Consider the following 15,936-nt stretch of genomic DNA (forward strand, 5'->3'; position numbering starts at 1 on the left):
GATTTCTTACGCTATTATTAAACATATTAGAATAGTAAAAGGGGATTGTTCGTGAAATAGTATATTTGCTCTTGATTTATAACTTTTTCATACGGAAAAAAAATATTATTCAAGTTTTAAACTTTGCTCTCTGCAAATATGTTGCCCTCTAGGCATAGGGACCAATGTGAAATGTGGACTAATGTGGACTAATGGGAAATGCTGCACTGTTAGCGGCGCTGAAAACTTACGATTCGATTCTAATATCGAATGATTTCGATATCTTTATGTCGCTACGTAACCACCCTGGGTAATAATGGGAGCTTAATTGGACTTGAATTGAAAGTAGAACTATTCACCTAAGCGACCACGAAACTATGGATTCGATACTAATATCGACCCGTTTCTAGCGTTTTTGATATGTAACCCGACAGTACTCTTTTTCCAGACTGTAAGAAATATAGTTAAAATTGCTCTAGATATATCAGAATTATGTTGAAATGCACACATAAATCCACTTTTATATTCTGTATAAATAGAGAGTGAGCGAGCGAGCGAGCGAGAGAGGGCGACTCAATGCATCACTACTTCCACATTGCAAAAGCATATATCAGGAATTGAATTGAAAATCTAAGTAAAGACTTTCTGCTGTGGCATGCTTCATAAGGACAATTCCAGTCTGCTCACGTGACCTTTGGGGTTCATGAATTTTTTTTTTTTTGCGAGCGTTCCGACTTTGGATTCTCTGTTTATACCTTCTGTTTATGCATCGAATACCTTTTCAAGAACATAAATGGCATTCTGTATTATGAATGTTGAGAATTACCCTCTATATGACAAATAGCTGCAAATAAATACACTACATGATTTATTTATTGCTGTTGAACGAGTTTCTTAACTTGTATTTACATCCTCATATATAATACCGACCTACTGTGAAAATTATCTCAGATGTTATATTTTAAACATAATAATTACTATGTTCTGCAATGATTATGTTATATATACACAACTTATGTATTCTAATGTAATTATTTCATATAATTTTTCATGCATTGCGGAAAATATAATTTAAAAAAAAGACTAACCTAGACGGGATTCGAACTCAAAACCTTATGATTTGAAATCCGACAGCTTACCAATGAGCGAGCACAAGGACTTCCAGAACTATGCTTCTAGCGATGCATAACGGATCTCAAGATAATTATGACATTCATATCCATTACAAACGCTGTTTCTATTCTACTTTGACTTTTATTTTAGTACTCTTGCGATAATTATGTTATATTTCTTAACTTTGAGCATTCTTTTACATATGGAAAGATTCTTTAACGTATTTAAATGTTCCATTACGTATGGAGAGCTAAATGACAAACAAGCATGTGCTGACATTAAAAAAAGTTTCGAAATATTGTATCATTAAGTATTTCAATCAATGTTGCTGTTTTAAACACTTGGTAACAAGTCTTATTATATTGAAAAGAAGAAAAACACATCTGCAAACTTTTTCCCGATTGCAAAGGCTGGCTTGGAGGTTCGAACCTGGCTTACTTTTTCCCGAAGATACCCGAAGCTGGACTTAGAAAATCATTGCCTCAAAACACCAGTAAAGAATGCGCTCAACCTTTTTGGGACAAGGTGTACATGTATATTCCATGAATATTTTCACCTTTAAAAATTATGTTTGATTTTGATGCAATTACAAGAATAATTATTTTATATCTATTGAAACTCTCGCACAGTCCTCAATGCTCGGACTCCAAGTCTGTCGAATAGAAGTATTTGGTCCCCTACACATACTCACAAACACATTATATATATATATATATATATATATATATATATATATATAGAGAGAGAGAGAGAGAGAGAGATGGCAATCAGAAAAATGGAAAAAACTGTAGTTGGCAACACGTCAGATGTATGGGTTGAGAGTGGTGTCGTGGCGCCCGCAGCGCCGGACCGCTGGTGGTGGTGTGTTAGGTAGGTCTCCATACTGCGTCAGGTGCAGTGCAACAGTAGTGTCCAGTGGCTGCAGCAGACGGAGGTAGTGTAAAATAGGAGGCCTCTCAGATTTTCAAAGAGGGCAAATTGTTGATGTGCAGTTATGTGGAGTGAGTGTGACGGCAGTGGCTACTGTGTTAGGTGTGTCGCGTGGGACAGTGTCGATGGTGATGACGGCCTACACAACACACGGGAAGACCACATCGGGGAAGCGGAATGTTAAAGCGGATTGTCACGCAGAACCGTCGTGCCACTGAGTAGCAAGTGACGGAGGAACTCAATCAGCACCTCCCCCACCCTGTTTCGACAATCACAGTCCTGTCCGAATTACGTGACATGAACTTACGGGGTCGTGTTGCATGGGCCAAACCGCTCATCAGGGACCATAACGCTTTCGCACGCCGCAAATGGTACCGCGACCATGCAACTTGGACCGTTGAGGACTGGAAAGGTGTGATATGGTCGGATGAGTCATCCTTCACCCTATTCCCAACCACGGGCCGTGTTTATGTGTGGAGAACGCCCAAAGAAGCTTATGATCTGCAGCGTCTCCGCCCAACCGTGAAACATGGCGGCGGCTCGGTGATGCTGTGGGCCGCAATATCATGGTTTTCATTGGGTCATGTTGTCACACTTAGCGAACGAATCACTGCCAACGATTATGTCGCAATTTTAGGAGACCACTTACATCCTATGGTCCGGATGTTGTTCCCGGACAATGACGCCAACTTCCAGGATGATAATGCACGCATTCACACAGCTGGCGTTGTTGCAGCGTGGTTTGAGGAACATCGGGATGAAATTCAGCACCTCCCCTGGCCCGCCCAATCCCCAGATCTCAACATAATTGAACATCTGTGTTCCGTCTTGGAATCACGACTCCGGCGACCATTTCCACCTCCATCCTCTCTCACAGAACTGGCCGATGTCCTGCAGGAGGAATAGTGTAAAATTCCACTTGCTATCATTCACGACCTCTATGCCTCCATCCCACGTCGCATCAAGGCTGTTCTGAAGGCGAAAGGTGGCCCGACACCATATTAATCTGGTAAGTTGCAATTTCGTTCAGTTGTTTCCATTTTTCTGATCACCATCTGTATATATATATATATATATATATATATATATATATATATATATATATATATATATATATATATATATAATCCGGTGTTCTAAAATGACTCCCACGAACTCCAGAGCGTTTTCTACAGATCAAAATAAAGCAAAAATATTATATAATGGCATACTCTCCGGAGCTTCCTTCAGCCGCTATGGGGATTCAAAGATGTCACTATGTGACAACATTGTACATTTACCTGGAACCATTAGTATTGCTCTTTCTAGCAGACAACTAGCTTTCTGTCATATACGTCGACTAGAACGATTTTTTTGTGCAGGTGATCGCAGGTGCGACGGAAAATAATGAACCATACGCCTGACGTCGGAACTTTCTATCTTCCACTTATGAATCAATGATTGAGAACTGACACGTCAGGATTCACACGAGTTGATGTTGTGTGGAACGAACACCAGGAACCTTGAAGCCCCAATGTACTTCCATATTTCAAGTGAGTAATGCACAATAGGCATTTGCTGACATTACAGAAAGAAACTAGGATCTAAACCTAATGCATTCGCGGTTGTAAATACACTCTTTGCGTTTCCATATATTCTTTTATATATTCCCAGTATGCCCTACACACAAACATCACAATCATAGAGACTCTTATTTTGGCCTATTGACTGGAAACCTTCCAACTATGGTTAGGATATTATCAATGGAACCACATTTTCTGGTGCGATCAAAATCACAACTTTAATATGGTTTATAACAAGCAACCGACTTTCAAATCAGCGTAGTAAAGGGTAATGTACAAGGCGTAAATAAAGTATAACATATTGTAATATATATAAGTTATGTTATCCATTTTCACTGGCATCTACTCGTTGTTTCAAATCTAAATACGCGTAAGAATGGGAATGTAAGTAGAAAATGCATTTGAATGCACATTTAATGGCATTTTATTTTATTTTAATATATTTTTACATAATGCATTTTAAACTCCAGTTTAATTAGCTCAGTATGTCAGTCGCTGGAAAGAGAAGATTAATAAAATCATAAACAGTGAAATACAGGTAGAACTAAGAATTATAATAAGTAACATTGGCAAACAATTTCATTAACATAATGAACAATGATTATGTCTAATTGCATTTATTCTGAGGTCATATTCAAATAATGAAGTGACTTATACAACTAATTCGTGCTCTAAAACAATACAACAGCCTGTCAGTAGTACTTTTCTGTCTACAAACAATTTTACGTCGCTGAATCTCACAACAGAATATCTTATATTAATAGTAGCATTGCCTAATCAAACAATGTGCAATCGATAGAGGAGTGAAGAAAATTGAGAAATCTGAAGGTTTAAGGGCCGACACCCAAAAACAATCAGTTGTCAATCCAAGAGCATGCGTCATTTCAGTTTTGTTTGTTGTGTTTGATACTAATCTGATTTTCCAGGTGAACAAATCTGCTTCGACACTCTGCTCCGTCCCTTATTTTCGTAATTGAGTGATTATATTCTTGTTTGTGGTCTCATATTTTGGTTTTAACTAGTTTTAATCGTGTACTGTATGCTCTCTTCTACATCCGAGATTCATATAGGTCTATCTTCAAATGTTGGCAACATTGTACATCAAGACTTCACAGGTATGGTTATACTCATAATTAGGTTTATTAGATGATATAATTTGTGTTCCGTGCCATTTAACAAAAGTTTGTGCTCAGTTGGCAACACTGAATTACATCTGATGTTATTGAGCATGTCTGTGGGTACAATGTCTGCTTACTATACTGTTGTGTAAATGTCATTTTGATTACTTTAATCATTTTCAAGTTCTTTCTGTGTCAGTGTATCTTTTACATTTCTATATTCACATGATTCTAGATTCTTCTTTTCTCTTTATCTCCTGTGTTTTGGGGTATCGGCTCATAAATCTTTGGTTTTCTCGCTTTTGTTCACTCCTCTATCGATTGCACATTGTTTGATTAGGCAACGCTACTACCAATATAAGATGTTCCGTGGTCAATGCACTGTTTTAGTGATATATACACAGGGAATCATTCTTTACTTTAGCTTTTACCTACATATTCAGCTACCTCTGAAATTATCATAGCCCAAGCTCTAGAAATACATACCTTGCAACCCTTGCAACGAAGTGGAATAAATCGTGGATAGTTATTTCAGATTTCAAGTTCTACTTCGATACAGTATTTCGTTTTCCTTGCCCAATAAGCGAAACATGTTATATGTTTTTTAAGTATCATATAAAACTCTTGAATATATAATATGATTCCGTTTGTTGATATGTTCCAATTAGATGGAAGATATAAAATGAAATTTCTAGTTTTAAGTCCCATATTGATGTTCTCTACGGTACGTGAGATAGATTATTAATGCAATTTAATATACATGAAATATTGGAGGAAGGCTAATGTGGAAACCAATTTGAGAACCTGGAGAAAACACGATAAATTTGATAACCACGTTCATTTTGTTATCCACCACAAATACTCACAATATTTTTTTTTTTGGATAGAAACACTTGAGCGCTCTGAACTATGAACTATGTGCCCCTCAAAATACATTTTTAATAATTCAAAACTATTCCACTGTGGTAAATATATTTCCGGTCGAAGTATTCAGTGTATTTTCTTTAATTTTAAAAGAAAAATGAACGTCAATAACACGGGAACCGAAATGCTGAACAACATTATATTTCAAATAATTATAGAGCAGATCAAGATAAATGACCATTCAAGATTTGAACTTTTCGAATAGGCTTAATTTGAATATATATTTTTATTAAACATGTGATGAAAGTTTACTCGGTGACCGATAGCCTGTATAAAATAATATACCATATGTTTGTATAGTAGATCAAGATATTTCTGTAAATAGTTTGTCTTTTGTTCTTGCAAGCATGACACTTATTTTTACTGACCACATCTAGGAAACCGGAATCCTGTACAACATAATATTTCACATATTTATAAAACAATTCATGGTACACCTCCACGTTATATTTGAATTTGATTGGAGGAGTTTAATGAATAGTGTTTGGCTTTCAAAGATATGAAACAAAATATGCCAATACTTAATTTAGGGACTGGAAGTCAGTGGAAAATACAATTTGACATATGCAAATATATTGTCAAGTTCTACCACCGTAACAAATTTGATTTCGATAGGATGAGTTCCATGTATGGGATTTTATTTTCGATAATATTATGCAAAATCACCCAGTCCAAAACCTGAGAATTGAAGATTTGTGCAACACAATATCTCATATGTTTTTCTATCATATAAAGATATACTACACTTCCAAACTTAAATAAATGAGTGCGATGTGTGGTATTTTGGTTTCCAAAATACTATATGGTAACAAAAATCTCTCTATAGGTCAGAAACTGGAAGCCAATGTAACATAATGTTTCATATGCATATATAGCAGGTAAAAATCTACCTTAATATATGTTTTACCTTGTACGGATGATTTACATGTATGGAGTTTTTGTACTCGAAATATTAGCACTATATTTAACCGTTCACTTCCTGAACCAAAAGTCTTCATTACTAAATATTCAACAGTCTTTTAAAACAGCTGAAGATCTACCATCATGTAAAGTTGATACAGATTACGGAAAACATTCGCAAAATTGAATACCCCCGAAACTCGGCTTACCAACATAATATTTCACATCATTATAAATCTTGTCAGGATATACCACCATACTAAGCTTGACACCAATTACATAAACTGGATATATATTTCTTTTCTGCAATATAACAGAAAACTTGACTCTCTATAACAAGGAAAATGAAAGAGTGCACAGCATAATATTACACGTCTTAAGAACAGGTCTAGATTTACTTCCATGTTAACTTGCAACTTGATTAAATGAGTTTGGTGAATTATCTTTGTAACAAAAAATATAGCACTAAATTTGTGGGTCTCCATTCCTGAACCGAAAGCCTACATACATAATAATTCACAAACTTTTATAGTAGAATAACACATTATCAACATGCGTAATCTAATTCTGATTGGATTTGCTCAGTGTATACTGTTTTTCCCTTTCGAAAACATTTGACCCCCACAACCTGGTAACCAGAAGTATGCACAACTTAATATTTTACACATTTGTAAAATATATCAAAGACCACCACCAAGCTGAGATTGGTCGTGATCGCATGAGCTCGGCAAACTTGCACTATTTATTAAGGTTCTTTCTTTCTAGAGGCAATAATCAAATCAAGGAAAGACATGGAACATCTAACCTAAGGGAAAACATCTGGAGATGGGAAAAAGTTAGTGGTACAATGGTTGTGAATAAAACATGTTTCTAGAGTTCATTATGATTGATACAAAATATGAATTTCGATAAAGTCACAAAGAAGTAACTTAGGAAACATCTAGACATCAGTTGATGTGACATTATCGAGAAGCCATAAACCTAACATAGAAATGAATTATACAAGAAGATTATAAAAAATAATTGCAGGAATCTTCATTTTGTCAGAAAATGTAAACTGTAAATGGTATTTAAGATACATTTCTGTATATACATTCACAAAGATAGTAACTTTCAATATATGCATTTCTTTGTCTAGCCAAACTGTAAGTAATTTAATATCAGTGCTAAAATTTATATTTTATTAAGCAAAAATATCCAAGTGATTAAAAATAAGAATTGACTAACAAGGGAATGGTCCCAACCTGACGAGTTTGAGCTGGACAAAAATTTCGCATAATTACTAATGCTAAATCGGTGAATAACGTGTGAATAGTCGTTTGATTCGGTTTTGTGTGATTTACGAGATATACAGGATGATGCAAAACTCAATGCAACGTAAGATAACTATATAATCTGAGTCCAAGTTAGTCGAACGTGTATGCCGATTTGACCCATGTATGCCGAATTACAGCCTGACATGCACATCAAGCGACATTGATTAGCAGGGCATGGCCTGCCGCACGGAAACATGTGAAGTGGGCTGTTTGTTTGTTTTTTAAACTTTGTCTATTACTATTTATTTTAAGTCGCTAGAACCCAGGTCTAATGTTGATCTTCCACTCTGCTACTGCGACTGGTAAATGATACTATCTCACGGGCTTTCATCGTACTATACCGGCATATTACAGAATGCTTCTATGTTATCTTACTTTTGCATCCCACTGTATATCTCGTAAAGTACACAAAAACGAACCGAATGGCTATTCCCACGTTATTGGCTGATCTCCAATTAGTATTTATTCGAAGTTCCGTCCAACTTGAACTCGGATTACGTAGTTGTCTTATATTGCATTCTGCTTTACAACACCCTGCATATCTCATAAAGTATACAACAGCGAAGAGAACGATTGTTCTTACGTTATTCACCGACCTCCAGTTAGTATCTGTACGAAATTTCGTCCAACTCGGACTCGTCAGGTTGGGACCATTCCCTTGTAAGTTCAAATCTGTATATTGTTTTAATTACTCAAATGAAAAGATGTTTATATTATTTTTGAAGTGCGTATATACAAGAATATATATGTATTATACTCTACATACATATGTACTCTTATATACACTATGTGATCAAAAGTATCCGGACACACCCCAAATCATACGTTTTTCATATTATGTGCATTGTGCAGCCACCTACTGCCAGGTACTCATTATCAGCGACCTCAGTAGTCATTAGGTATCGTGAGAAAGCAGAATGGGACGATCCGCGGAACTCACGGATTTCAAACGTGGTCAGGTGATTGGGTGTCACTTATGTCAGAAGTTTGTAACCGAGATTTCCACACTCCTAAACATCCCTGGGTCCACTGTGCCTGATATGATAGTGAAGTGGAAACGAGAAGGGACATGTACAGCACAAAAACGTACAGGCCGATCTCGTCTGTTGCCAGAGACCGCCAACAGTTGAAGAAGGTCGTAAAGTGTAATAGGCAGACATCTATCCAGACCATCACATAGGAATTCCAAACTGCATCAGGATCCACTCCAAGTACTATGCCAGTTAGGCGTAAGGTGAGAAAACTTAGATTTCATGGTCGAGCGGTTGCCCATAAGACACACATCATGCAGGTAAATGCCAAACGACGCCTCGCTTGGTGTAAGGAGCGTAAACATTGGACGATTGAACAGTAGAAAAACGTTGTGTGGAGTGACGAATCATGGTACACAATGTGGCGATCCGACGGCAGGGTGTGGGTATGGCGAATGTCCGGTGAACGTCATCTATCAGCGTGTATAGTGCCAACATTAAAAATTCGGAGGTGGTGGTGTTATGGTGTGGTCATGTTTTTCTTGGAGGGGTCTTGGAGGGGCCTTGTTTTGCATGGCACTCTAACAGCGCAGGCCTATATTGATGTTTTAAGCACCTTCTTGCTTCCCACTGTTGAGGAGCAATTTGGGGGTGGCGGTTGCATCTTTCTACACGATCGAGCACCTGTTCATACTGCACGGCCTGTGGCAGAGTGAGTACACGACCATAAAATCCCTGTAATGGACTGGCCTGCACAGAGTATTGACTTGAATCCTGTAGAGCACCTTTGGGATGTTTTGGAACGCCGACTTCGTGCCAGGCCTCACCAACCTACATCAATACCTCTCCTCAGTTCAGCACTCCGTGAAGAATGGGCTGCGATTCCTGAAGAAACCTTTCAAAACATGTTTGAAAGTATGCCTGCGAGAGTGGAAGCTGTCATCAAGGCTAAGGTTGGGCCAACATCGTATTGAATGTCAGCAGTACCGATGGAGGGCGCCATGAACTTGTAAGACATTTTCAGCCAGGTGTCCGGGTACTTTTGATCACATATTGTATATGTATGATATATATGTATTTTAGTGATATGTATTTTATATACGTGCGTATATGCGTATTTTAGATATCTATATTTTAACCTAATTTAAATAATAAGTTAGATAAAGATAAGCAGTTATGCTTGTAAGAGAACTGGTATAAGCCTGGTTGAATTTATTTATGATGACATATTATTCCTTTCTAAATTTATTATACATTTGTAACATATTATTATTACTTCTAAAGAAAATGAGTTCCAAAGAGAAGAATTTGTATTTCACAGTTACAACCATTTGTGTCTGCTTATAATATGTTTTTCTTTCTCATTCTGCCAGATAATATAAAGTTAACGCATAAACGACTTTAACTTCATTGTAGAGCATAATTAGACTACATCATTCTACATTCACACTTCCGAATTAATTATATTCTTTTGGCTGATCATTATTATATTAATAAAAGTGGTACTGAAAAATATCATTGCTAAGTAGCATTATTTTATTTGTTTGTCATTATTGTTACACTTCACATTAATTTTGGCATGACTTGTTATTACGTCTACATTATTAGTCATATATGTTGAAACTATCGTTGAAAGTGAAAGAGATAGTATACTTACATCCGCACCAAAAATTATATTTTCTAACAATCTAAAATAATGAATTTAAGATACTACGATTAATAAGTTGATACATATCTGAAGGAAATAACGCAGATGTTTTAGGATCAACGGAAACACCTGAAAAATGTACATACTACGAGACTGATATGGAATCACCTGTAGTCCACAGAATGCCTCTCATGCGAATGGAATCTAGATACAGTAGCAAGTAGAATATTAAACCACTCCGCGTGCAGTTCATCACCCTGTTCCATGAGAGAGGATGGAGGCGAGAATCTTCCTCGAATTCGTTTCTCCAAATGGACCACAAATTTTAAATTATTTTAAATTATCTTATAACTAACTACTAACTAACTCTATGGCCTATGGAACCCGGAGGTTCAGTGCCGCGTTCACAGAAGCTCTCCACTGACTTCTATCCTTAGCTAATTGGATCCAGTTTCTACTTTGTATTCCTATCTCTGCGAGATCCATCTTAATATTATCCTCCCATCTGCGCCTAGGTCTTCCTAATGGTCGTTTTCCTATGGGTCTACCAGTCAAGACTTTGAAAGCGTTTCTACTTTCTTCCATTCTAGCTACATGACCTGCCCACCTAAGCCTCCTAGACTTGACGACCCTAACAATGTTGGGTAAACCGTATAAACTATGTAGTTCCTCGTTATGAAGCTTCCGCCATTCCCCATTCTCGTTCCTCTTGGGTCCGAATATTCTTCTCAGGATCCTGTTCTCAAATACTTTCAGTCTATGTTCTTCCCTCAGAGTAAGCGACCATGTTTCGCAACCATACAGAACAACAGGCATGATTATCGTTTTATATATTTTAAGCTTCAAATTCCTCGACAGAATTCGCGACGACAAGAGATTTTGAACCGAATAGTAACACGAATTCCCTGCTTTTAGTCGACATTTAATTTCTTCGTGAATATGATTTTCGTCTGTTAATATTGATCCTAAATATTTGAAAGTATCCACTTTATCAAAAGTATTATTTAATATTTTAACGCCTCCACAATTTGCCGTATTACGGTCCCGACGCACTTCCATGTATTTAGTTTTCTCTGCATTTACTTTTAAACCCATGTCCCTGCAAGCGTTTAATAATATCTCTGCATTTATTTCTACTGTTCTCCTATCATCCCCTATTAAATTTACATCATCAGCATATGCCATAACCTGGTGAATGCCGTTCAACTCTAGGCCCTGGCTGCTATCTTTGATTTTCCTTATGGCGTATTCCAGCACCAAGTTAAATAATAATGGCGACAACGCATCTCCCTGTTTCAGGCCATTTTCGACGTGGAAGCTCGTGGACAAAAATTTTCCTACCCGGACTTTACCTTGGGATTCACTTAAGCATATCTTAATTAATCTAATTAGCTTTCTCGGTATTCCAAGCTCTGTGAGAACGTTGTATAATGTTTCTCTCCTAACCGAGTCGTAAGCCTTTCTAAAATCAATAAATAGTTGATGTACCGGGGTATTGTATTCCCACTTCTTTTCGAGTATCTTATGAGTTATCTTATTATCTTTTGATTGGCCAGAGATGTTAAATATTACCGCCGCCGCTGTCCATTATGAGGGCATAAAATACGCTGCAAACCTTCATAGGTGTCAGTTCAATGGCTGGTCGTCCTCTCTTACCTTGCGTGGAGTTCTGATACATCTAACCTAACACCAGCCTCTTAGCTTGCCTGAAGCTCTGCGGAACCGTTACCTCTCTTTGCTGGTCTAAAGCACTGGAAGTTTCTAACCATGACCACTTACTTGTCTGGAATTCTCTGGTATCCTTCGGTTGGTTGCGTGGGCCTTGCAACATACATTATTAACCAGAAATATTACACCGACAAGTTTGTATTATACTCCTAGCATAATCAAAGTTATTGTATATACTACATGTGTACATAACAGGACTTTTATAGTAAAAGATCGTGAGAGAAAATCCACAAAATTCGTATGGTAAATATCACCCTCAGCAATACAATTTTACAATATGGACCTGAAAAATGTTACATAAATGCGGACAGTGTCGCGACCGGGATTGTTAACACCGAACGCACTAATATTCCGATCCAGAATATTATTGAGTCAGCACTATATTTCTCAGTTCGGCGGTGACACTGTTGATCATTTGTTCCTTTGGGCGTCCGCATTACATAAAAGCAGGTATGGTTTGAATAAAGTAGAAATGGCTCACTATACCATGTTATCCACTTTCAGTAATCGGCAGTCCGTGTTAGAAATTCGTGGCACATTAGATGTCGTCCTAATGTATGATAGCTAATTAGCAGTGTCTTCACCTATCTGACCCGACCACTTCGTCATTTTACTTGTAGCGGACTGTAATAGTCGACATACCAGCTTGGTCGACTACCGACATACCAGATGGTAGTATGTCACCTGCACCATAGTCGCATGATAGATCTGCATGACTGTCTATTTTAAAGTGATTGAGGGTTTTCTTCTAACTACTATTCCTCTTCGTCAATGTGCTTTTTCTTGTGAATTTTGTAGATTGTCATGCCATTGGTTACTGTCCTACGCAAACACCCACCTCACTTGCCAATTTAATAACGCTCGAACCACAATCGAGCTCCAACTATTGGCTCTGTTTAGGAATTATAGTGGTCATCAATTTTACACTATTATCGTCTGGTCAGTTCACTGCACTCTGCAATTCTACTGCTGCTCATGTAATGTGGAGTTTCGTTTAATTTGGTTCATCTAAAGCTCAAAGTTATACTCGCCACCTGACTGTTGCCTAACCAGACATGGGCTAGTTTCAAACTGCAGGTTTCCTGTTAAGTTGACTGGTACCTATTTGTCTATCCCAATCATGAAGTTAAAGTTGTTATGCTGGTTCCGCATACTCCATTCCAAGTAAATTAGTTTGCTATTCAGTACATTTTATTTATCTCACAAAGTATTTTGCATTTTATTAAATATTTTATCAATGTCAGAAATATACTATTTTAGCTTACCTGTTCCTGATGGATTGTCTATTATATTTTGACAAACTTCTCTATATATTTCTTCTTTGTATTGATTTTTCAACGTCATAATCTGGCATTTATGTTCAGTAGTAGGACTGTCAAAATGACATAGTCCTGGAGGACACAAATTTTTCACTTCTATGGATAAGATATACACAAGTAAATTAGTATGATTATGAGTAATAATAAAATAACGAAAACATAAGTTACAAAACATTAGTTATTATTTCACAAAACAACATCAAATGTAAAAGCGTAGCAATCCTACAGACCATACCATGTATAAGAGATTATAGTAAATTGATGAGAACCACATTAAATGCAAAAGTAAAAAACGCAGCCCGATAAGGAGTTGTTAAATAACTAAGGACTAGAAATCTTTCAGTATGGTACATTTATTTTGAATTGTCTTAAGGACAAATTTGTAACGAATAAAGAATTGTCATCTAAGATAGTATTATTTTTTCTCATTGGTCACCCAAACACCGACAAAGAATACCTCCACAAATACAGCAGCAAATGGAAATAAACAATACTTCAAAGGAAAATCTAAAAACAATAAGTTGTGTCAACAATTAGAAGCGTAGTTGTGGGTGCCAATCTGTTTCCGGTTTATTGTCTAGTAAGTTGAATGTCGAAATTTCGTTATATGAGTATAATTATTACTTTTCTTTTTCAAGGAAAAATGTGTATATGTACTTGAATGATACTTATAGATTGATCAATTGGTTAAATGGAGAATATGTCATATGCAAAATTGAAATTTAATTTAAAACTTAAATGCTTTATGGTATTAATACAAGAAGTAGTTTAATTATAGAACTACTTCCTTCATTCCTTGTTCATATGTTCAATCATTTTAAGCAGTTATATATCATTCTAATGAATGATTGTTAGACTGTCCTTATTTGATTTTCAAATCTGTCAGAAAGCGACAATTTTCTTCGATAAGTAAATATTTTCGTTTACCCTAATTTTTGCCTTAGTTGCTAGTTTAGACAAATTAAATTTGCTAGTAGAATGAAATACTTATATGCTATTGCACTTCCGAAAACAACTTATTAGTTAATGGAAAGTAGGGAATGTAATAAAACATTTCCGATTATAGACCATGGATTACTCATCTAAAGAGGAATACTGTGTTACAATTAATGGGAATCCTATAAGGTATATATATATCCTAAACAAGGCCATCCGCTCTTTACGCCCAAAATATGTCAGAAGGTAATGTTGATTCTAACCAAGACGAATGATAACTTCCATGTCACTGTTTTTTTTTCTGATTACCAACATCATGTTTCTACTTCGTAACTTCTCTAATCCCATCAACCAACATCTTTCGCACTTGTTTCTTAAGAAATACTGTAGCATATAAGACAAATGTCACGCCTGCATTTGCATTAAAAGAGAAAGAATTATGTTATAACTAGAAGCAGTAGATTTTAACAACTTCAAATGTTTTCAAGGGTTTCACATCCTCATTATTAACAAAGTTATTATTTAAAAAGCAAGAAAGTCTGAGAAGAGTGCTTTCATTCTTCTGTGGTAGATATAATTTTCCTTTACTAACTGAAAATTTACCATTGTTGCTATTTCATTTCATCTCCATTTATGTAGATTGGGTAACATTTTAAGAATTCTGCAAATTTAATCCTCGTAATGATGTTGCTGTATTTATGACTATCGAACTTTTCGAGCAGACCTTTATTGATGCTGCCTAAGTTTACATATGTTTTCACACTAATACATTTAAAATACTAATCTTTGATTATCCATTACCCTATTATAGTGTTCACCCACATGCACATGGATAAACACACACCCATAGGAAGACAGAAAGAAATGAAAAGAAATGAAAACACTATAGGAGGTGATAAAGATATTTTTTTCTAAGCAAACGATAACCTGAATAGACAACTTGTGCTTCGTGGTTTGATCTATATTATAAAATTGAAAGTGACTATGTTTGTGACTCTTAATCTCTTGAACAACCCGACCGATCTCGATCAAATTTTCAACGTAGAGTCAGTTCTGGCCTGGGAGTGTTTTTAGCTATTTACTTTGACGGTAGAACTTAGGGGCGGGGGAGGAAGGGGTAATAGAAAAAATAAATAAAACTTATTAACTCTTGAACCACCATCGATCTTCATCAAATGTTCAATATAGATAAGGTTCGGGACTGGCATAATTTTTATCATTTCAGTTTGACGAAGCAACGTAGTAGAGGTGGTGGGGGGAGATATAGAAAAATCAATAAATATAAAAATAAAAGTGAAACTCACTGCTTGGTCAACTATTCACACTCACTTAACACGCAAAAGAAATACGTTTAATATTCCACACCATCGACTCAAGCAAACCACTGCGGCATTTTCTGTATTAGCACCAAGGTCATGGAATGAGCTACCAAATGCAGTAAAAGAAGCTAGAACATTTAGTTCTTTCAAGAAAATGTTAAAAATTTATTTAC

At 36.3% G+C, this 15,936-nt stretch overlaps 1 protein-coding gene across 1 annotated transcript in view; it reads right to left on the reverse strand.

The window, feature by feature from the left end:
• Window positions 1-15,936, reverse strand: part of LOC145660835 (uncharacterized) — an 84,436-nt gene that overhangs the window by 51,901 nt on the left and 16,599 nt on the right. The window contains exon 5 of the mRNA XM_081726256.1: window positions 13,455-13,604. Within this exon, the coding sequence (XP_081582382.1) occupies window positions 13,455-13,604 (150 nt within the window). The remainder of the gene's footprint in view (window positions 1-13,454; window positions 13,605-15,936) is intronic.

This window comes from Thermobia domestica, chromosome 9 (assembly GCF_964235325.1).
Source record: "Thermobia domestica chromosome 9, izTheDome1.hap1.1, whole genome shotgun sequence".
Classification (NCBI taxonomy): domain Eukaryota; kingdom Metazoa; phylum Arthropoda; class Insecta; order Zygentoma; family Lepismatidae; genus Thermobia; species Thermobia domestica.